Raw genomic sequence first — 21,759 nt, forward strand, 5'->3', positions numbered from 1 at the left:
GTGGATTTCCCAGGATAACTCTCCCGGGCTCACCCCTGACTGTCCCTGTCCTCAGGAGCTCGTCCTGCAGGTCCGGCCACGTTCCCTGGAGGCCCGGGGCTGTGTCTGGAGCTGTTGCAGGAAGGATAAAGGATCTGCTGTGGTCCCGGGGCAGGAGGTGGGATCCTCCCTGGGATTGCCGGCTGAGGGCTCCTGGCACGATCAGAGCCGTGGTTTGGACCCCGCATGTTTGGACCCTTTGGGGACCAGGGTGCCCGAGCCCTCCACAGGGAACAGGAGAAAATCACCGGCGTTGTCCTGGTCTGTGCTCCTCCACCAGCCCTCCCACCCCTGAGACCCTCCTGTTCCCAGGCTGTTCCAGCCCTTTTTGATTATTCTCCCTCAATTCCCTTCCCTCCTCCATTTCATTCCACTCTGCTTCCCGAGCGGCCTGATTTCAACAATAAATAATAATCAATCAATAATACATAAACCATTAATCAATAAATCAATAACCAATAACAAGTTATTCAATACTAAAAGCTCTTCAGAAGCTCCCCTCAGTCCCCAGTCACGCTCTGGAAGTTTCTCTCTGATCAGCAGCTCCGGCCGCTCCCTTCCAGCCCTGACAGTGATTTTGGGCAGGAGTTTTGAGCCCAGCCTGGTTAAACCCGGCTCATCCCTGTGAATCACCAGCAGGAAAGCGTCTGCCCCGCCCCGCCAAACAAGGGGGGAAATCAGCCAGGGCTAATTACAGAGCGCTGTTAATTATGAAATAGAGCCCAAGTGTAGTGGGATCAAAGCGGGAGGGGAGCGGAACTCTCCTGGACTCTGGGATTGTTTTAGGGAAGGGCTGACAGGACTCAACAGCAGCGACGACATCTTCCTGTGGCCGGGCCGGAGGGGGCGGGGCCGGGCGGGAGGGGGCGGGGCCGGGCCGGAGGGGGCGGGGCCGGGCCGGAGGGGGCGGGGCCGGGCCGGAGGAGGCGGGGCCTGGCGGGAGGAGGCTGGGTCAGGCCGGAGGGGGCGGGGCCGGGCCGGAGGGGGCGGGGCCGGGCCGGAGGGGGCGGGGCCGGGCCGGAGGAGGCGGGGCCGGGCCGGAGGAGGCGGGGCCGGGCAGGAGGAGGCGGGGCCGGGCCGGAGGGGGCGGGGCCGGGCCGGAGGGGGCGGGGCCGGGCCGGAGGGGGCGGGGCCGCGCAGGCGCAGTTCGCCATCCGCTGCTCGGCCGGGCCTGGCGGTGAGGGCGCGGGGGACCCGGACGGGGCGGCCGCAGGCTGAGGGGGCGCGGGGGGCGTGGGGATGGGGCGGTGATGATGGTGATGATGGTGATGATGATGATGATGATGATGATGATGATGATGATGATGATGATGATGATGATGATGATGATGGTGGTGATGATGCGGACAGCAGGCAGCACGTGGCGCTGGGGTGCGCTGAGAGAAGGGGGCAGGGAGAGGAGACGGGGTGCAGGGGGAGGCAGGGAGCGGGATGGAGGCTGCGGGTGTCCGGGAAGGGGGATCCCGGGGTGCAGAGAGGCCGGGGATGGCCGCGGAAGGGGGATATCGGGATGCCCGGCTCAGGGGGGATTTGGGGATTCCCAGGGACGGGGGGTGGCGGGGTGCAGACCAGCACAAGGGCACGGTGAGGTTTGCAGGGGGTGCCGGGCTCCCCTGGACGGGGGTTTGCGGCTGTCCGTCCCATGTCCCCCTGTCCCCCGTGTGTCCCCCGGCAGGTTTCCCCCGCCGCCACCCTGGCGCTGCGCTCCATGGATGGCGTTTTCCTGTCGCCCAGCGAGGATGAGTTCGTGGGCAGGATCGCGGAGCGGCTGGAGCACTTCATGGCGCAGGGGCAGCAGCAGCGGTGGGTGCCCGGCCCGGGCGGGCTCACCGGGGCCGTGGCAGCAGCACGGACACGTCCGCATCTTTTCATCGTGCTTTTGCAGCGTTTTTCTGGGCGAAAGCTGCAGCTTTGGGGTCCGGGATTGGTGTGGGGGCCCCTCCTCTGGTCAAGCGGAGTTTTGTGGCCATTGGTGGCTTTTACAGCGACCAGTGCTCAGCCCGGGTTCACCTGGGTCTGTTCCCAACCCAGTGACCTCTGGAGCCCTGGAGGTGGCCAGTGCCAGGCTGCTGGACGTGAGCAGGGGTGGCCATGCTGAGCTCAGCTTATCGTGACCTTAAATATTTGTTTCAGTGCCCTTTTCTTTTTTTAAATAAAATACTTGGCAAAGAAATCCCCTGTGCGGGTGTCAAACACTCAGGGACAAACCGTGTGTGGCAGCAGTGACATTGAACGTGGAGTTTCTTTATCCATTCTTGATTTATTCCTGGCTTCTGGAGTGTGCTCAGGCTTGAGAACTCAGACTCCTCTCCCTTCTGGGGAAGGGGATCAGGAGCAGCTCTCTGCTGGTGTCTCCCAGCCTTTCCCATGTGGATACAACAGGAATGAGAGTCCAGGCCAAGGGGGTCAGGCACTCCCAGCCTCCCCACACTCCATTTTCTTTGTAAAATGTGTCTGGCTGCAGACCTGGGAAGGGATTTGTGCTCTTTAATAGCATCAAGTCCTACTTGGCTTTTTTTTTTTTTTTTTCCTGATTTAAATCCTCATGCTGGGAATGATTTGGGGACAGGATTATTAAATTTTCCCAACATTCCCATCGCTCCCTGCATGTTCCTGACTCCCCAGGCTCTCTCTCCTTTCAGGGTGCTCCTGTTCCCACCCCTGTCCAGCCGCCTCAGGTACCTGATCCACAGGACTGTGGAAAACATGGAACTGCTCAGCAGCTTCTCGGTGGGAGAGGGCTGGAGGAGAAGGACAGTCATTTGTCACTCTGCTGTCAGGTGAGCTGGAAATGATCATGGAATCCTGGAATGGTTTGGGAGGGACCTGAAACTCATCCCAGTGCCAGCCTTTGTCACCTTCTGGGGACATCTCCCACTGTCCCAGGCTGCTCCAACCTGGCCTTGGGCGCTTCCAGGGATCCAGGAGCAGCCACAGCAAATCTGGGAATTCCATCCCAGCCAGGAATTCCTTCCCAAGATCCCATCCATCCCTGCCCTGTGACACATTCCCTGTGTCCTGTCCCTCCCTGCCTTGTCCCCAGTCCCTCTCCAGCTCTCCTGGAAGGGGCTCTGAGGTGTCCCTGGAGCAGTTCCAGCTCTCCCAGCCTGGCTCCAGAGGTGCTCCAGCCCTCGGGTCAAACCTCAAGCCACCATTTAATGTCTCCATTACCAATGGCACCTCCCAGACCCTGAGGAACAACGGGATTTTTCCCTTTAGGAATTCGCTGCTTCTTTTCCTCTGCCAAACCCCACATCCCTGGCGATGTCCTTGGAGTGGTTCCCCTTGCTCACCTCTGCCCATCCCTTCCTTCCCAGGCTTCCCACCGAGACCACGAGTGACCAAAAGCCCGGGAACGCCCCGGCTCGGTGCCCGCGGCCGGCACAGCCCTGGGGCCGGGGCGGCCGGGGCGCCCGGCTGCGTCACCCTGGGGACACCCACGGGGACAATCCCCGCTCCTCTGTGGGCTCAGGGAGGATCTCCAGGCCGCCCAGGAAGAAGCCAGACAAAGCCTTGTACGTGCCCAAAGGGATCCGCAAAAAAGCGAATTGGAGAGAGAGGGAGAGCGACAGGGACGCGGCTCCGAGAGGTGAAAACTGCCCCAAAAATTCCATCGGGGACGCCCAGCAGGACGTGGGCAAGGGTGGGAACAGCCCCAGGAAGCAACAGGAGCCTGAGGAGGAGAGTATTCCAGGAAAAGGCAGCGCTGAGCAGCATCATCTGTGTGATGAGGAGGTGCCATCCTTAGGGAATAGCCGGGATTCCTGTGAGCAGGATAAAGACTGTTCCCATTCCTCGTCTTCTGGGCACAGCAAACACCCTCCCGAAGCAGAAGAGCAGGAGTCACACCATGACAGCACCATCATTCCAGAAGGCAGCGAATTCCAGGGCCAGCTGAGAGAGGAAAACCAACCCAGCTGCAATTCCGGAGGGTCAGAGCCTGGGAAAAGCTCCTGCCCTTTGGAAAACCACGGTGGCAGCTGGACAGACCTGCCTGTGACAGAATCCCCAGAAACCAAGAGCCCCAGAGCCGGGAGCGCAGCAGGAGCAAATCTGCTGGAAACCCAGAGCCTGGAGAGCAGCAGGAACAAATCCCCACCCGCAGAGCAGAGTTCCCAGGGAGGCCCAGGGCATTTTTCCACGCTGGAAAACCGAGATCAGGAGAGCCCCAGCACTGCCCAGGTGGAGCAAAAACCTCTCCAGAACGTTCTGGAAGGCCCAGGCGAGGCTCTGGCTGCTCCTGAGCAGCTCCATGGTGGTGCTCCTGGAGCTCCAGAGCAGATCCAAGGCGGGAAGGCACCCAGGGAGGAAGAGGAGGAGGAGGAGAAGGAGCCCTCAGATGTGGCCGAGGCGCTGAGCAGGAGCCTGGATTTGGCTGCAGGGGACAGAGAAGGGACAAGGCAGAGCAGCCTCGAGGACGACTGCACAGCAGAGCTGCTGGCTGAGGTGATCTGGGGATAAATTGGGCAAAAACCCAGGGAAGGAATCACTCCCTGGGAGGAAATTCCAGATCCTGGGTGGCACAGACGGGTTTTGAGTGACGACTGGGCTCTGAGGGGGTGAATCCTGGTTTTGTTTGGTTGTTTTTTTTTTAATCCCTGGTTTGGATCCTCCCCAGATCGTCGGGAATTTGGTGGTGAAGGACATCAGCATCGAGAGGATCAGCGTGGATCATTACAGCTATGGAGAGGCCCAGATCACTGAGGGGGACTTGGGCCACGTCACCGAGATCTACGACTTCCCCTCGTCCCTGAAGACCGAGGATCTGATGGAAACATTCTCTGATTTCCAGTGAGTCCCTGCCCGGGAGCCTGAGCACTGCAGGGAGCACCAGCAGCCTGGGGTTGGCAGCAAAATCCTGGATTTCACTTTCCCCTCTTCGTCTGCCTCGAAGATTTTTAGTCCTGATTGGAAGCCCAACGTTACTCCAGAGCTCTGGCACCCAAATTCTGAGTTTTAGTTTTGCCTTCCTCTCTCCGTCTGCCTCAAGGGAACTCTTCCTGCAGTTTAGTCCTTCAAAAATGACAATATTTTGGGACTGGAAGCAAATCCCTCAAAACTGAGGTTGGGTTTGAGAGCAAAAGGAGAATTTTGGGGTAGTTGCACATTGTGGCCTTGAAAAGGGCACGTTTAATGTCCTTTTTTCCTTCTTTTCCTTCCCTTTTCCCCATTTAAACCAGGATTAATGCTTTGGGAAACACCAGCTGATTTGATTTGATTTATTCACCATAAAACACTGCAAAACTCTCCGGGGGCTGCTGGGTTTGATTTGAGCTTCGTTTTCCTTGCAATTAATTCAAATTTTTCTCTTTTTCTTGCAGTGAGAGCGGCTTCAAAATCCAATGGGTGGATGATACCCACGCCCTGGGAATCTTTTCCAGCCTCTCCACAGGTATTTGGGGTGGGATTGAGGCATCCCACAGCTCCCCAGCCCCTTCCCAGTACCCTGAACTGGTTTGCAGTGGGATTTTGTTGGGCTCATCCCATTTTTTTTCCTGTTCTTTTCCATCCCGAAAGGGTTTTGGGAAGCTGGAATTTTTGGGATGGGAAAACTGATTTTTAATTGCCTTGGATGCACCTGCATGCGATCTTTGAAATTACAAATAATAATAATAATAATAATAATAATAATAATAATAATAATAATGATAATGAGCTGGTTTTTCACTAGTTTTCCCATTTTTTTTGTGTTTTATATTAAAAATTCCTACAAACATCACATCACCTCCCAAGGACATTGGGAGTGGGATGGCACCAAAACTCTGAGCAAAGTCATTTTTTTGGGGGGACAAACAACCCAAATTCAGGTCAGAGCCGACCCTGGAGGGGTTTCCATCCTTCTGCATCCCAATATCCCAACAGGATCTGCTCTTTTATTTGAGGTTTCCTCTAAAAGTGCCAAGATACTTTAAAAAGAACATTTATTTCTGTTTTTTTGGCATTCTTCCTGAGGTGCCCACCGTGACTTCAGCTGGTTTAGCCCAAATCGTGAACAAATGCTCCGATGTTTGAATGTTCTTACACTGTAATTTGAATTTTTTGGGGGGTGAATTCCAGCAGTTTTTGTTCCTTGCAGCCTCCCAAGCCTTGGGCCGTCGTTACTCCTGCCTGAAGATCCGGCCCCTGATCCATGCAACAAAACAATCCAAGATCAAGGCACTGCAGAGACCAAGTAAGAAAAGATTTCCTAAATCCTCCTCGCATTTCCCACTCCTGGCTGGTCCAGATGACAAATCCATGAGCAAATTCATATTCAGCACCAATTATTTTTCTGACTGGATGAGAGGTTTTTTTTTGTGGATTTATTGGCACTGCGGTGTGGAGCCTGGAATTCAGATTTAATTTATTTTTTGTATTTATTTAATTTGCTGCTCTTTTGGGCAATTGGAAGGGAAGGGCTGTGCTGGAACTGGGATTTTTTTGGCAGGCCAAGCAAATTTTCCCAGGAATTTTTCTCTTCCCTCTCCCCCTGCACAACCCAAAGGAGACAAACCCAATCTCGTGGTTGGCATAATTTTATTCAGGAAGGAGAAATGGTGAAGCTGAGCCATGAACATCGGTTGATTGATTGATTACCATTGATTGATTGATTATTGATTGATTGGTTGATTGATTTCATTGCCTTTCAATCAGATTGATCAGGTCCAGTTGCCACAGGAAAGCAAAGCCACAAACCCTCAGCAGCAGCAGAGACTCTGAACCAACAATTCCTGGGATTTTCCAGCTCACTGCAGTCGGAATAAATTCCATTTTTTAATGCTTTAAAGGGACACTGTCACACTGACAAATTCCTGAGGTTTCAGCACCGCTGGGTTTAAAGGAAACTTCCAAAAATTTGCTTTATTTGCATCTCCCCTTCATCTATTTTCTTCATTTATTCACTCTTCTGAACCGGGTTAAATTAAAAGTAATCATTAAATATAATAATTAAGCATAAATTCTGTTGGTATCCAGTTTCAACTGGTTATTTTTCAAATACAGATTTGGATTTTAATCAGCTGACAGTGTCTCTTTCTAAATTTTAGGGTTTTTATTTAACAAAAAGCAAAGTCCCCCCCTTTGCTGTGTAGATAACAACTGCAAATTGAGAAAGGATTAATTAATGAATCCCCAAATCCAAACTGTTGTGGACTTGGTGAATTTTTGTGGATTAATTCCTTGCAGGTGGAATTGCAGCAATCCAAAAAATGGAGGGCGCTGACCAAGTTACCTGAAATGTTTAGATATAATTTAAAATGCAGATTTTTTTTTCCCCTTGCTGTTTTCCAAGGATTTCAGCAGCTGGGATTAAGATTTCAATTAGGATCGAGCTTTGTATGGATAAATTTTAATGGATAAATTTTAATGGATAAATTTTAATGGATAAATTTTAATGGATAAATTTTAGTGGATAAATTTTAGTGGATAAATTGCCTGGGTTTTCACAGGGGTGGGCTGTTGGGAATGGGTTTTTCACTGGGATGTTGGGAATTTTACCAGGAACAATTCCTGGAAGAGGATGGGGACCCATTTTCCACACAGCAGAAGACACCTGAAGCTTTTTGGTGACCAAACAATTCCACTGCAAAAACGTGGAATCCCATCTCCCTGAACAAAAAAACAAAACCCAATCATTCTATTCTCAGAGACAGAAGGATTTGATGTTGATAAATTAAATTAAACAACAGGGAGAAAAGCTGATTTTTGGGATTTAACCACTAATTTCTCCCAGGTGGATAAAACTTTTCCCATTTTTTTCATTTTTTTCCCCTAGAACTCCTTCAGCTGGGAAAGGAGAGGCCGCAGACGGACACAGCAGTGGCCAGGAGACTGGTGTCCCACGCCCTGGGCTGGAGGCACAGGCAGCAGGAGGCAGCAGGGACTGAAGTTTTCCAGCCAGAATCTTTGGATCAGGAGGAATAATCCCCCCAAAAAACCAAAAAAAGGCTGTAAAGATGAGCATGGCTGTGCTAGTAAATGCATGCAGAGCAGGCAGTGCCACAAGGGGGTTGTTCCTTTATGGATCAGCACCAGATTGGAAAAGTTGGGTGATGGGAGAAGTTTCTTGTTCAGGTTTTTTTTTTTTTTTTTTTTTTTTTTTTTCTGGAGCCCTGGGAAGTGCTGGAATTCTTGGTTGAGTGTTTTAAAAGCATCTGGGGCAGCTGCAGGAATAAGGTGGTTTCTTTATTCCTTATTCCTGCTTTGTTTAAAAAAAATAGGCATTAAGAGTAAGAAAATTGGATTTTTTTTGGTCAGAATTCAACTCTAAACAAGGGCAGGAGTTCAAAAATCTGTTCCACGTTTGTTGTAATGTTGCTGTTCAGGTATCCCACAACACTGACAGGCAGTGAATCCAAGTTTTAGGGATTTTTTTTTCCTTATTTACAGAGTTTCAAGAGCCTGAACTTCCCTGTTGGTGAGGAAAGTTTGGATCTGCTCATTAGTGGGGGGAAAAACTCCAGGATTTGCCAGAGCCAGGTTTAAAATGAGCTTCCACCTCCATCCCAGGCTCTGCTCGTGCTCCAGGTCTGGAATTCTGAGGCAAAAATGGAATTTTTCCAATTGCCAGGAGCTTCAAACCCTTTGTCAGCTGTCCTCTGGACCACTGGAGAAATGACAAAGACTCAAAATATTTCCTGCATTTTTAAGCATCCTCACAACTTCCCTGTGAGGTGGGGTTTGGGGGAGTTTTTCAGCTGGAATTTCAGGTAAACTTTGGTTGTAGAAAAGGGAGGAAAAACCCCCAAACTTCCAGAAAATTTGAGGAGAAATACACCAAGGGATTGTAAAGTGATTTTTTTTTTCCCCGGGGGAAAAAGGTTTTTATTGGAGCTCTGTAGCAAAATGTGTCCTCAAACAAACAGAGGAGCACTGGGAATTCCCACAGGAGCAGATCCCTGAGGGATGAGAGGCAGGAATTCCCTCTCCAAGGTGCACAGGGATACAACAACACCCTGCTGAATTCATCCTTTAAAAACAACAACAACAAAGATGGAATTTCAGTCAGGAGGTGATTCTGGGATGGGCACAAACACCTGGTGGGTGGAGGAATCCCTGTGGGATGGGAATTCCCAACCCAGGGGCCTCATCCCTGGGAATCTGTTGAGTTCTGGGTGCTTCAGGGAGCTTGAAATGAATTCCGTGTGTAATGAATGAATTCCGTGTGAAAATTCCGTGTGAAAATTCCGTGTTCTGTGTCTGCTCCCCTCCGGAGCGCGGCGGTTGTTGGATCCCAGCCTTTCACTGCAGTATTAAATTCAGCTTTACACTGTTCTGCTCACAAAAAGCTGCTCCTTTTTTTGCCTTTTTTTTTTTTTTTTTTTTTTTTTTTGTATTTATTTCCTTTTTTCCTTTCCTTGTATTTCCTTGCCAAACTGGAGTCAGTGCTGAGGAGTGCAGGAAGCAGCAGCACAAACAGAGTGCGTTGGGAATGGAAAAGAGCTGAAAATTCCCAAATAATGCCTTGGAGAAATGAAGGGAAGAAAAGGCGCTTTTTGGGTGGCTGGTACCCAACCTGAGGCGAGGAGTGCTGCAAAAAAATGCGAGAGGAATTCTTTTGGAATGGTTGTTGGAGCTGAGGAATTGCAGGAGGCACCGAGGGGTGGCCTTGAGCACCTAAACTGGGGAAGGGAGAGGCTTCTTTCAGGAATGATCCACCTGAAATTCCGACTTGGATCGAGGCTCGAGGTTTCCTTGGAGGTGCAGTGGTTCGGGAAGGGCCGGAGCAGGAGTCCAGACTTCCTTAAATTAGTGGGAATTCTACCGGGCTGACACGTTGTTATTTGTGAGTCCCCTGAAGTGGTCGAACTTCTGCTCCGTCTCCTCGCTGAAGGAACCTCCTGGAGAGGCCACAGGGAGAGCACGGGGTCAGCAGCAGCTGGGAAAAACCCTTGGGAACACTGGGAGGGCAGGGAAAAGGGCTTGGGAACATCGGGAGAGCACAGGAGGAGGGAAAAACACTTGGAAATACCAGGAGAGCACAGGAAAAACACTTGGGAACATCGGGAGAACAGGGAAAAGCAATTGGGACTATTAGGAGAGCAGGGAAAAACACTTGGGAACACTGGGAAAGGGAAGAACCCTTGGGAATATCAGGAGAGCACAGAGTGAGTGGGGAAAAGCATTTGGGAACATCAGGAAAGCACAGGAGCAGGGAAAAATACTTGGGAACACCAAGAGGGCAGGGAAAAGTAAGTGGGAATATTGGGAGAGCAGGAAAAAGCACTTGGGAACACTGGGAGAGCACAGGAAAAACCCTTGGGAACATCAGGAGAACAGGGAAAAACCCTTGGGAACACTGGGACAGCACAGAGTGGGCAGGGAAAAGCACTTGGGAACATTGGGAAAGCAAGGAAAATCACTCGGGAATATTGGGAGAGCAGGGAAAAGTGCTTGGGGAAATTGGGAGAACAGGAAAAGGCCTCGGGAACAGCAGGAAAGGGCAGGAAAAGCCCTTGGGAACGGCGGGATTGGGCGGAACCGGTGCCCTGGAAATGCAGGGCTGGAAGGTTTGGGGTTAATTAAATGCAGTTTTAATTAAATCCTGCCCCAACCAGCACAGCCAAGAGTCCCCAGGAGGGTTATCGGCCTTCTGTCCATTTGCCTGGGTGAGCCAAATTTCACTCCTTTGGGGCTAACGAAGGGTGTGAGGGCTCTGCTCTGAACGAGCACCAAACCCTGATTTCTCTCTAATTAGAACAAAATGAAGCTTAAACCCTTTATTTGTAACTAGAAAGGTCTCCCAGCTCAGCTGCAGAGCTCATGCAACAGCTGGAATGGGCTTCACTTTCCTGAACTAGGTCACAATCTGAAATGTGACACACAAGACAAGAATTTTCTGCTAAAATCCCAACAAAATAATGAGAAAAATCGGTGGTTACGTGGATTATTATTTTTTTTTTTTACCCAGGAAAAACATTCCTTGAAGGAGGGAATTTTCAGAGTTGGTTTTATTTGGAGCTGGGCAGGGAGTTGTGTTAATTCGTTTTCTGTGGTAAAAACAGTCCTAAAAAGCCCCCAAGTTAATTCCATTTTTAATGGTTTTGCCTGTGGGCAAAGCCAAATTTAAATTGGTTTGGCTTTGATATTTCCCTGACCAAAAAGAAAACACCAAATGATGATATTTTAGATTTTTTTCCCCAAGAAAACAGAGATTTCCCTGACATTCCAGGGACATTTAAATTCCTGCCTGGCACAGTGGGTTCCTTTCCACTGCTTTCTTTTTGATCCAGGAGAAGCTTTGTGCTCTGCAAAAAATCCCATATATTGGCAAAATAATTTTAATTTCGGGAAGAAGGAATTTCCCTTTGTGCCGGCACCGGGATTGCACCCAGAGCTTTTCATGGGGGGGAAAAAAATTTAAATTCCTGATGTGAGAGGATCCCTTGGCTCACCCCTGGCCCCGCTGGAGGGCTGGCAGCTCACCTATGTGGCAGTTGTACATCCAGATTCGCTGCCCGTCGTAGCGGCTCCGGCATTTCATCACGTTGTTGGAATAATCCGACTCTGCCACCTCGTAGTTGGGGTTGATCACCACCTGGGAGGGAGCGGGGTTGTTGAGAGGGGGATTTTGGCAGGAGGAAGAATGAATTGGGTTTTGGTTTTTTTTGCAGTTTTTTGTTTTGTTTTTCTTTTGTAGCAGGAAGTGAAAATACAAATTTGTTTTGTAAAGGGGAAAGGAATGACGCGAATAAAGCCAGATTGGGGAATTAAATTCCAGGTCCAGATTCCCTCAGTCAGGAAATCCTGGAGTGGTTCGGGTGGGGAGGGATTTAAATCCCATCCAGTGCCACCCCTGCCATGGACAGAGACCCTTTCCACTACCCCAAGTGTGCTCCAGCCTGGCCCTAGGCACTGCCAGGGATCCAGGGGCAGCCACAGCAAATCTGGGAATTCCAGCCCAGCCAGGAATTACTTCCCAAAATCCCACCCAAATCTCCCCTTTCCCAGTGGGAAGCCATTCCCCGTGTCCTGTCCCTCCATCCCTTGTCCCCAGTCCCTCTCCAGGCCCTGCCAGGGGCTCGGAGCTCTCCCTGGAGCCTTTCCCTGCTCCAGGGGAACATTCCCAATTCCCTCAGGCTTTCCTCCCAGCAGAGCTGCTCCATATCTAATTCACCACAACCACGACCACACCTTCCCCCGTGCCCCAAAATCTCCCAAACCCCCATTTTCTGTTCCACACAGCTCAGACAGAAATCACTGCTCTCCCTTCCCTCCCCTCCGGTGCCAGTGGCTGTTTTTAGACCCAGAGAATTCCCCCCATGGGCACAGACTATAGGTCTGACCCTAATTCCTACAAAACCCCACAAATGGCACCATTTAACCCCAAAATTCAGGGAATGTTGCTTACAACCAGCTCCAAAGAGGGATGCAGTGCTTTGGGAATGTGACAACACTGTCAACAGCATCAATTGGGCTAGGCCTATCCAGGATTAGCTGGACACAGGTTTTTTAGGACTTTAATCTCCAAACTGTGGTCATGGGCCCTGATTTTTCCCTTGGGAACATGTGTTGGTTATCCTGGTGGATAATCCTTTATATCTTTGAGGCGTCTGGGGATATAATCCCTTTATAAACAGAAGCTGGAGATGTCAAATGAACGCATTTTGTAAATTCTGGACACAGCTGGTGAGATAAAAGCAGCAGGAGTGTCACAAAGGCAGTTTGTCCCACCTGGAAGAGGTAATCCCCGGGGGGGACGTCGGTGATGTCGATCCACTGGCAGTCGATGTCATGCCGATAAACGTCCCAGCAGCCCACTGTGATGCCCTGCTCCCCAAAATTGGCACACTCGTACTGCTTCTGCACGTCTAAAGAGGAGAATGATGGCAAAAAGTGTAAAATCTGCAGCAGAATGCCTGGAGAATTCCTGGTTGTTCCCCGTGGACAGTGCTGAACTCCAGGTGTGGTGTTTTGGGTGAGGTTTAAGGAGCTGCCTCCTCCCAGCCCCAGCAGCTGGAGGCTCCTTTTGGGATTCCTCACTTGTGAGGGAGCAGAAAATGCAGTTTGGGGGTTTGGAGCAGCTCAGGGTTGGGATGGAGGGAGATGAGGGTGGAAAGGATAATGGAGGACCTGGGGGGTTCTCATCCATTCCATCATTCATCTCTCCCTTCATTCATCCCATTGATCCATCCATCCATCCATCCATCCATCCATCCATCCATCCATCCATCCATCCATCCATCATCCATCCATCCCTCCATCCTTTATCCATCCATCCATCCCTCCATCCATCCTTTATCTCACTTCCTCACCCTTTCCCATCCCACCTCCCTTCCAGTGTCCAAAATTGCTCCAAGTTCCCCTTTTTTCAGTGCTACCTGCAGATCCTTCTTCCATCCATCCTCCATCCCTGCCTCCACCCATCCAGGACAGGTTCCTGGCTCCTGCCAGCCCACATCCAGCCCTTGGGAGCTGTGCCCTGCTTGGGAAGAGGATGGAATTCCTGGGGCAGGGGAAGGCTCTGGCACAGACCTGCTTCACATTCCGTGTCCTCCAGGCAGAAGCTGGCCTTGTGTCCCTCGGCCACCTTGGTGCCGTTGAGGTTCAGGAGGTCGTAGTGGGTGAACACCTCCATGCTGTGGTAGTGCCTGTGGGGACAATTATCCCGAGGGATGATTCATTTACCACTAGAATTGTTTTTTCTTTAATTACCAGCTGAAGTGGAGCTGCAGGATTCGGACAATTCCAGCCAGGAAATATTCCCTGGGGATGATGCTGTGTGGTGGCTCCATCACCCACCCTGCTGCCTCCTGGCATTTATTTACATGAAATCCCAGCCTGGTTGGCTGAGGAGGGATTTAAGGATCATTTTTTTCCATCCCTGTCCACGGCAGGGACACTTCCCACTGCCCCAGGCTGCTCCAAGCCCCATCCAACCTGGCCTGGGTCATTTATTAATTTATTGCTCCAACTTTTGTGGGATCACAATGTTTTATGGTGGCAGGAAGGGCAAAAAGTCCACCAAAAAATCATCCCTTGGAGCAGCCCCATCATTTCCCAGGAACATTCCACACTGGGTGTGCCCAGTCCAGCTCCTGGTTGCTTTTAATGATTATTTTTTAATCAGCAGAATGTGAATTTATCAGCAAAACCACAACAGCTAGGGCAGCTTCTCTCACCCTGCTCAGAGCTGGATTTTCACCCAGGAGATATTTCCTGGTTTTAAACTGGGATGTGTTGGTGTCAGCCCGGCTTGGGGAACATTCCAGCACTGCTGGGCACAACGAAAGTCAGGAGAGGGCCCAGAGCCCGTGTTTAGATCCAAGATTAGCAAAGCCAGACCCCAGCAGGGTTTGGGGGACGCTGGACTCAGAGGACATCGGGGTTTTTAAGCCCCACTGCTGGCTCAGCAGAGAATTAAGCTGAGCTTTAGCCCAGCTGGACTCCATGGGATTTATGGAGCAGTAAAGAGCTGGAAATACCAGATTAAAGCCCAGCTGTGGCTCCACGTGGTCAGGGCTGGGCACAGCCGTGTGGGTGATGCTGATGCAACACCCTGGATTGGAGCCCGGCCCTGAAATCGGGAGCAAATCCAGGGAACAGGGAAACAACTGGAGCAGGACCTGGAACCACTCTGTGCCACCCCAGCTTTGTGAATGTGTATCCCAGTACTGCAAATGCCTATCCCAGTTTTAGGAATGCCCATCCCAACTCTGGGAATGCCTATTCCAGCTTTGGGAATGCCTGTCCCAGCCCTGGAACCCTGCACTAAGACCAGCAGGACCCACCTGCACAGCTCAGCTCAGAGTGAGGCACAGGTTCAGAACTAATTCAGAACCAGCTGATAAAAACTGAACGAAGAAGCAATTCCCGAAACTCAGGGAATGTCACTCAAAAGGACCAAAGGGAGGCACAAACCAGGACAAAACCATTTGTCACCTCCACGGGGCAGCAGGAGGGGCTGGGGGGTGACACGGAGCCCCACGTGTGACACCCACCGGTGACAGTCGTGCCACACCCGGGCGTGGCGGCCGCTCTGGGGCCAGAAGCCAGACTGGAAGCCTGCACGGAGCTCCAGCAGGGCCCAGCTGCAGAGCTCAGCTCAGAGCCCAGCTCAGACAAAGCCTAGCTCAGAACTGGCTGCTCCAGAACCGAACCAAGAAAGGACTCCCAAAAACTCAGGGAACATCACTCAAACCCACCAAACCGAGGCGCAAACCGGGACAAAACCCATCTGTCACTTCTGCCCCGCAGCAGGAGGGGGACACCGGGCCCCACGTGTGGCACCCACCGGTGACAGTCGTGCCACACCCAGGCGTGGCGGCCGTTCTTGGGGCGGAAGTCGGACTGGCCGTTGTTGTGGATCTGCGAGGAGAAGCGCAGCAGGCGCCGGTAGCCCGAGGTCAGCGAGGTGTTGTGGGCAGAGCTGGCCAGGCAGTTCTCCTCCAGGGCACACTGCAGCAGGAACATGGGCCTGTCCTCCAGGTAGGACGTCTGCTCCACCAGCTCCGCATTCAGCACCAGGTCGGGGGCGGCTGGAGGGAGGGATGGATGTGTTTGGTTAAATAAAAACACCCCGAGCTAAAAAGTTAAAAACCATCACTACCAAAGTGAAGAAACTACCTATAAAAGTCCAACCTATAAATACCCATGTCCCCAAAAGTAAAGCTAATAAAAACCACCAAAACAACAAACAAGTAAATCAAGCTGCAAAGATAAAAGTCAAAGATAAATCTAAATTAGCAACACAAAAAAAGTTGTTCTTAACTCAGTAGGCTCATGATGTCTCAAGTCATCAGAGCAAAAATGCCACCTATAAGTAAACACAGAACCGAAAAGTAAATCTAACCATAGACAGTATTTCTCAAGTTATCCATAACTGTAACACATATATTGCAATCAAACAAACCAAAACAAGAGTTGTGGAATAGTTTGGGTGGGAAGGGGGTTTTAGGATCAGCCACTTCCATCCCCAACACCTCCCACTAATCCCAGACTGCTCCAAGCCCTGTCCAACCTGGCCTTGGATATTTCTAGGGATGGGGCAGCCACAGCTCCTCTGGGAATTCCATCCCAGCCCCTGATCACTTTCAAAAAGAACAATTTCTCCTGAATATCGAAATTAATCCTACTCTGAGTTTGAGTGGGAAAAGCCCGGGAGGGAACCATTCACCCTATGGGAATAGTTAATTTAAATCCCATCCCATGGATCTCACCCCACCCCGCCATGGGCAGGGACACCTTCCACAATCCCAGCCGGCTCCAAGCTGGCCTTGGACACTTCCAGAACCTCTCCAGGAAGGAAGAACTTCCCGTTGTTTTGGCATATCCCGGTGACCCCACTCCTCCTGCACATCCCTTGTTCCCAGATGGGATAAACCCCAAGTCACTCACTCTCGGAGCAGGACACACCGGCCCCGAAGCGTCCCCCTCCCCTGGGGCAGGACACGTGTGGCCCGTCGTGGCGGCAGTGGGACAGGGACATCTCTGTCCCCGAGCACTTGACCCCGCTCATCACGACGTCGTCGGCGCTGACGTCCCCGTGCCAGTACCACGTTTCCTGGGCAAAATAAAGAAAAGGCATTTTACACATTCCTCTGGGAATATTTTCCTGCCTAAAATGTGGATTCTCCCTTTAGGCAAGATCAGGGGAAGACCCCACACTATCCAGGAGGATCTTGCCAAAGGAAACTCAGGGGAGCAGAAGTTTTGTCACCAAATCCTTAAAAACCTTAAAGGTCATCTAGTCCCACCCGTGCCATAGGCAGGGACACCTCTCACTGTCCCAGGTTGCTCCAAGCTGGCCTTGGACACTTCCAGGGATCCAGAGGCAGCCACAGCTCCTCTGGGAATTCCATCCCAGCCCCTCCCCACCCTGTGAGGGAAGAGTTTATTCCCAGTATTCCACATAACTCTGGCAGTAGAAAGCCGTTCCCCTTTGTCCCATCATTCCCATTCCTGATGAAATCCCCTCTCCTCTCATCATCCCTCAGTTTTACAAACCTCCTGGGAATGACACAGTATCAACACCCAAACCCAAACTCACCAAACCCCAAAACTTGGGAGAAGGGGACAAGAGACAGAACCTAAAAAAACCCCGATGAGACCTGTCCGTGTCCGAGCTGGGAGCAGTTTCCAGGAAAAGAAACCCCCCGTGTCCCACGGCTCCCGTTGGCCCCGGCTGTTGGGGAAGGCTGGGAGCACACAGGGCTGCCCTGTTCTGCACACTGGGGCTTTTATGCTCCTGGAGCTGGGGCAGCATAAGGGCCTTTTCTCTTCCAAATTCCAGCAGCATCAGCTCAGAGGAAAAAAAAAAAAAAAAAAAAAAAAAAAAAAAAAAAAAGCCTTTTCCTCGCTGGACTCTCCAGGCTCTCCAGGCTGTGTCTGCAGCAAAGGCCAAGGCTCAGGGATGTGGAGATCCTCAGCTCCCGGGGTTTGATGGGAGAAGTCACTGGAGGAAGCAGTTGGAGCAGGGAATGGCTCCAGCAGCAGGTGGGCAGCTCCAGCCTCCTTCCTGCTGGATGTCCCAGCTCAGAGTGTCCCCTGGGGACCTGCAGATCCCTCCCTGGCCAAAGAAAATGGTTTGGATCTGTCCATGAGCCCAGGGTGGCAGAGATCATGGAATGGTTTGGGTTGGGAAGGACTTTAAAGGTCATCCCATGGGCAGGGACACCTTCCACCATTACAGGTTGCTCCAAGCCCTGTCCAGCCTGGCCTTGGGCAGCCCCAGAGGTGGGACAGAACTGAGGCGTCACTCCTGGACATTTCTGAGGCAGGAGAGGAGCAGGGAATACCAACAATTCATGGAGCTGGATCCAGCCCCACTGCTCAGGGCTGCACTGGAGCAACGACAGGAGCAAATTCTCATTTTTTCAGGAGATCTGACACCAGTTTGAACCTGACCTCTGCATTTCAGGGAGGGACAAGGACCTGCCTGCAGCCACCAGCCCAAGCAGGGATCAGGGAATATTGGGAAACCTGAGCTGTGAGAAAACAATGGAGAGCTCAGGGAAGTAGAAGGTTTATTACCAAATCCTTAAAAACCTTAAAGCTCATCCAGTCCCAGCCTTTACCTTCACACCTTCCACTATCCCAGGTTGCTCCAACTTGGCCTTCGACACTTCCAAGGATGGGGCAACCACAGCTCCTCTGGGAATTCCATCCCAGGATCTCACCACTGTCTCAGGGAAGAGTTTATTCCCAATATTCCATTTAACCCTGCCCTCTGGCAGTGGGAAACCGTTCCTCCTTGTCCCATCATTCCAGTTCCTGATGAAGCTCCCTCACTTCTCAACCCCCAGAGCTCCTCCTGCTCCAAATCCCCACCTCCACGAGACTTCACCCTCAAGGTGTTTCCAGCCCAGCCCTTGAAACTCATTTCGGAACGACCCTTCCTCCTCCTTCCTCCTCCTCCTCCAGCCCCCCCACCCGCCCGCGCTGACGCTCTGCCCGGTCGGGGTGGGCCGGGGGCTCACCTGGAAGGCGTGGCTGGCAAAGCCCAGCCCCAGCTGCCGGCACACCACCATGGCCTCCACCGTGCCCCAGTTGTGGCTGCACACCGTGCCCCACCTCAGGGTGCCGTTGCGCTCGGCCAGAACCTCCACACGGCCCTCGTAGGGGTTCCGGCCCCCGCTCAGGCGAAGCTGCAGGACACAGAACGCGTAAATCCAGGGAAAACTTCCAAGGGAGAAGGTTTTATTCCCCCAAAATTTTGGGATGATTGGATATCTCCACCTGGAAGTGACCCAACCCTCGTAGGGGTTGTGGCCCTTGCTCAGGCAAAGCTGCAGGACACAGAACACATAAATCCATGGCAAACTTCCAAGGGAGGAGGTTTTGTTCCCCAGAAATTCTAAAATCATTGGATATCCCCAGCTGGAAGAGACCCCAGCCTTGTCGGGGTTGTGGTCTCTGCTCAGCTGAAGCTGCAGGATGCAGAACCCGTAAATCCAGGGCAAACTTCCAAGGGAAAGGGCAACAGGTGGGGGAAGAAGGTTTTGTTTCCCAAAAATTCTGGAATGATTGGACATCCCCAGCTGGAAATGACCCAGGCCCTGCACAGCAGAACACCTCCCCTTCAGCACAGAGCTGGAGAAACCCCAGTGAGGGATTCCCCCTGCGAAAGGAATTCTAACAAGACTGGATGAACACATTCCCAAACTTTCCTTAGGGAAAACAGCTCAGGGCACCCAGGCTGTGCAGCACCGGGATCAGGAGGGGCTCCTGGCCCTGGGAAACCATCCAGGAGTAGAGCAGGACTCAGGGTCTCCTCAGTGCTCCAGCTCAGCTCTTCTCACAGTTTGGCAGGGGATGGTCCAGCCAAGCCCAGCTGGGTTGGACCAGCTGCAGGAAAAACATTCCCTGGGAAAACTTCCCTTCACCTCCCTGCTCCTTTAGACCTTTGGAAGCAGCACTCTGAGGAATCTGTGCCTGGGTAGCACAGAGTCGTGGAATGGTTGGGTTGGAAAAAATTGAAAATCGGGTTAAAAATCATCCAGTGCCACCCCCTGCCATGGGCAGGGACCTTCCACCATTCCAGGTTGCCTCAAGCCTGGTCCAATCTGTCCTTCCTCATTTTCAGGACTCTGAGACAAGTCCAGAGGAGCTCAAAACTCAGATAAAATGGGACACTCATCCTCATTTCCCCTCCTTTTTTAGGTAAAACCTGAATTAAATACTCACGGCTTGGGTGAAATGATTCCTGCCTAAAATTCCTGCCCAAAACTCCTTCCCATCCGGATCCCTCAGCTCCTCACCTGGTTCTGGAAGCCCATGGCTGGCACATTGCACCTCACAGCAGCATCTTCCTCGTGGTTGCAGCCCTGGGACTCGGTGTTGAACTTGCAGTCCGTGACTGACTTCTCAAAGCCTGTGCAGTCGATCTCGTTCAGGTGGATGGGACCCATTCCTTGGGGGAAAACGTATGGAAATATGGAAAATACAGAAAAATAGGGAAAAATAGGGAAAAAAGTTCCTTTTGTGTAGTGAGGGAAGACCCTCAGCAGGTTGTGAATGCCACAGTGAACTCCAGCATTCAAAAACTTGGAAAAAAATCTGACTTTTTGTAAAAATAGAACAAAAATCTGTGAAATTATTGTTAACAATTCACCATTAATTTTTTTTCCAGTGTTCTCTGCGACTCGAGCATGGAAAAATCCCGGGAAAAGCCAAGTTTCCACTGTTTCATAACTCACAAACTTCAGCTTTGAAGATTCACAAATTGTAACCTTTCGGCTGGGTCTTGGGGCTGGAATCTGCTCCCAGTCAGACCTGGCAGTGCTGACACTGAACTGGGACATCGACACGTTGGCTGTGAATAAAACATCCACAGGGTGGGATGAGGAGTTCAGGAAAAGAAATCTGGGGCAGCTTGAGGGTTCCAGCACTGAGAGAAATGAGAACCACTGCAGAAAATGGGCTCAAGGTTCCGGGAGAGAAATGGGATAATTTGGGGCCTCCCCGAATTTCCATCAGAAAAACGTGGAGGGGAATGATCCTCCCGCAAAACTCAGCTCCTCATTCCAAAACTGGTTAGAAAGAACAACAAGGCAGAGGTGTGAATATGTTTGCCTTAATTTCACCCAGAATTAATTAATGGGGTTTGGGCCAGCCCTGTGCCCACCCCTCACACCACAGCTGGACGCGGTGGGAGGACATTCCTGGGGGAGGCTGCTGGGAAATGGGAATCTTCTCCTGGTTTTTTGGCCTCCCTCTCATTAAAACCCTGTTTGTGGCTCCCATCTGGAGCCGGCAGCATTTCCTGGTCATTCTGCAGCCACCAAAGGGCTGAGGGGGAGGAAGAAAAAGTTTTGGCCAGAACTGGAGGGGGAAGCTGCAGGAATGCAGGAGGGAGCCAGGCCAGCATTCCCAGCCTGGCAAAGGCATTCCAGAGGGATGACAAGGATGACAAAGATGACAAAGGATGACACAGGACAAGGGCAGGACCTCCCTGGGCCACAAAACCCTGGCAGCGCTGCTCTTCTCGGGGAAATTATGGCACATGAAGCCAAAATGTGATAAAATGTTGGGAAAACTGTATTTCCTCCCAATGCCACTGCACTTAAACGCACAGACCCCAGGATTAGGCCTGTGCATCCAACATTTGCATTCCTCTACTCCTTGGAGTTTAATTCCACCTTCTCCCTTCCAGGAAATCAACACATCCATGGGCTCTGGGCTCAGTGTCTCCTCCTCTTGTGGAAATAAAGGTGAATTGTTTAACCTGGGTCTGTTCCAGGTGGGATAAATCCTCCTGCCACGCCCTGAGCTCTGTGGAAGGCTCTGCTCCCCCACTTTGCCTTCACTGGGACTCCCAGTTCAGCCACTGGGAGCTGATTGTATCCTGTGAAATCCAACCTCCCTCACCCAGGGCGAGGCTGCTCCTTCCAAGTCCCCTGGGAAAACCCAAATTCCCTGGGCATGCAGCTGGAACAGGATGAAGTGTGGGCAGGGACACAGCCTTGAGAAGCCTGGAGAGCTCCCTGTGCATCCAGGGCCAAAAGAAAAACCTTCTTTTCCAGCCAAAACCTGCCCCTCTGGCTGCTGCAGGGATGTCACCCATCCCAAGGGATGCTCCTGACTGATGGACGAGCAGAAAGAAAAAGGGGAAGAAAAAATAAAAAAACAAGGGAAAGGGAAGAATGTGGGAATCCAGAGGGAGATTCCAGGCTGTGGGATCCAGGCAGGAACAGAAAGTTCCACGCTCTCCTCCCTCACGTGGCAGCTCCAGGGTGATGAAGCCGTTTCCTACATCTCCTCAAACACATCATCAGATTCCAGCTGACCACAAAGAGGAGTTCT

The 21,759-nt window shown here is 51.6% G+C and overlaps 2 protein-coding genes across 2 annotated transcripts in view; one reads left to right on the forward strand and one right to left on the reverse strand.

The window, feature by feature from the left end:
• Positions 1–1,193: 1,193 nt before the first annotated feature.
• On the forward strand, positions 1,194–9,304 carry R3HCC1 (R3H domain and coiled-coil containing 1). Its single transcript, XM_066337307.1, has 8 exons — positions 1,194–1,216; positions 1,715–1,842; positions 2,682–2,819; positions 3,357–4,485; positions 4,658–4,830; positions 5,361–5,431; positions 6,116–6,211; positions 7,793–9,304. The coding sequence occupies exons 2-8, from the start codon at positions 1,748–1,750 to the stop codon at positions 7,939–7,941; spliced, it is 1,851 nt and encodes a 616-aa protein (XP_066193404.1). The 5' UTR covers positions 1,194–1,216; positions 1,715–1,747; the 3' UTR covers positions 7,942–9,304.
• A 254-nt stretch (positions 9,305–9,558) lies between these two features.
• LOXL2 (lysyl oxidase like 2) overlaps positions 9,559–21,759 on the reverse strand; it is a 39,197-nt gene continuing 26,996 nt past the window's right edge. Inside the window, exons 6-13 of the mRNA XM_066337306.1 lie at positions 19,716–19,867; positions 18,435–18,602; positions 16,354–16,519; positions 15,251–15,494; positions 13,490–13,607; positions 12,691–12,825; positions 11,443–11,554; positions 9,559–9,857 (exon numbers count right to left, since the gene is read on the reverse strand). Coding sequence (XP_066193403.1) covers positions 9,778–9,857; positions 11,443–11,554; positions 12,691–12,825; positions 13,490–13,607; positions 15,251–15,494; positions 16,354–16,519; positions 18,435–18,602; positions 19,716–19,867 — 1,175 coding nt within the window. The 3' untranslated portion in view covers positions 9,559–9,777. The remainder of the gene's footprint in view (positions 9,858–11,442; positions 11,555–12,690; positions 12,826–13,489; positions 13,608–15,250; positions 15,495–16,353; positions 16,520–18,434; positions 18,603–19,715; positions 19,868–21,759) is intronic.

This window comes from Sylvia atricapilla, chromosome 28, assembly GCF_009819655.1.
Source record: "Sylvia atricapilla isolate bSylAtr1 chromosome 28, bSylAtr1.pri, whole genome shotgun sequence".
In the NCBI taxonomy this organism is placed as follows: domain Eukaryota; kingdom Metazoa; phylum Chordata; class Aves; order Passeriformes; family Sylviidae; genus Sylvia; species Sylvia atricapilla.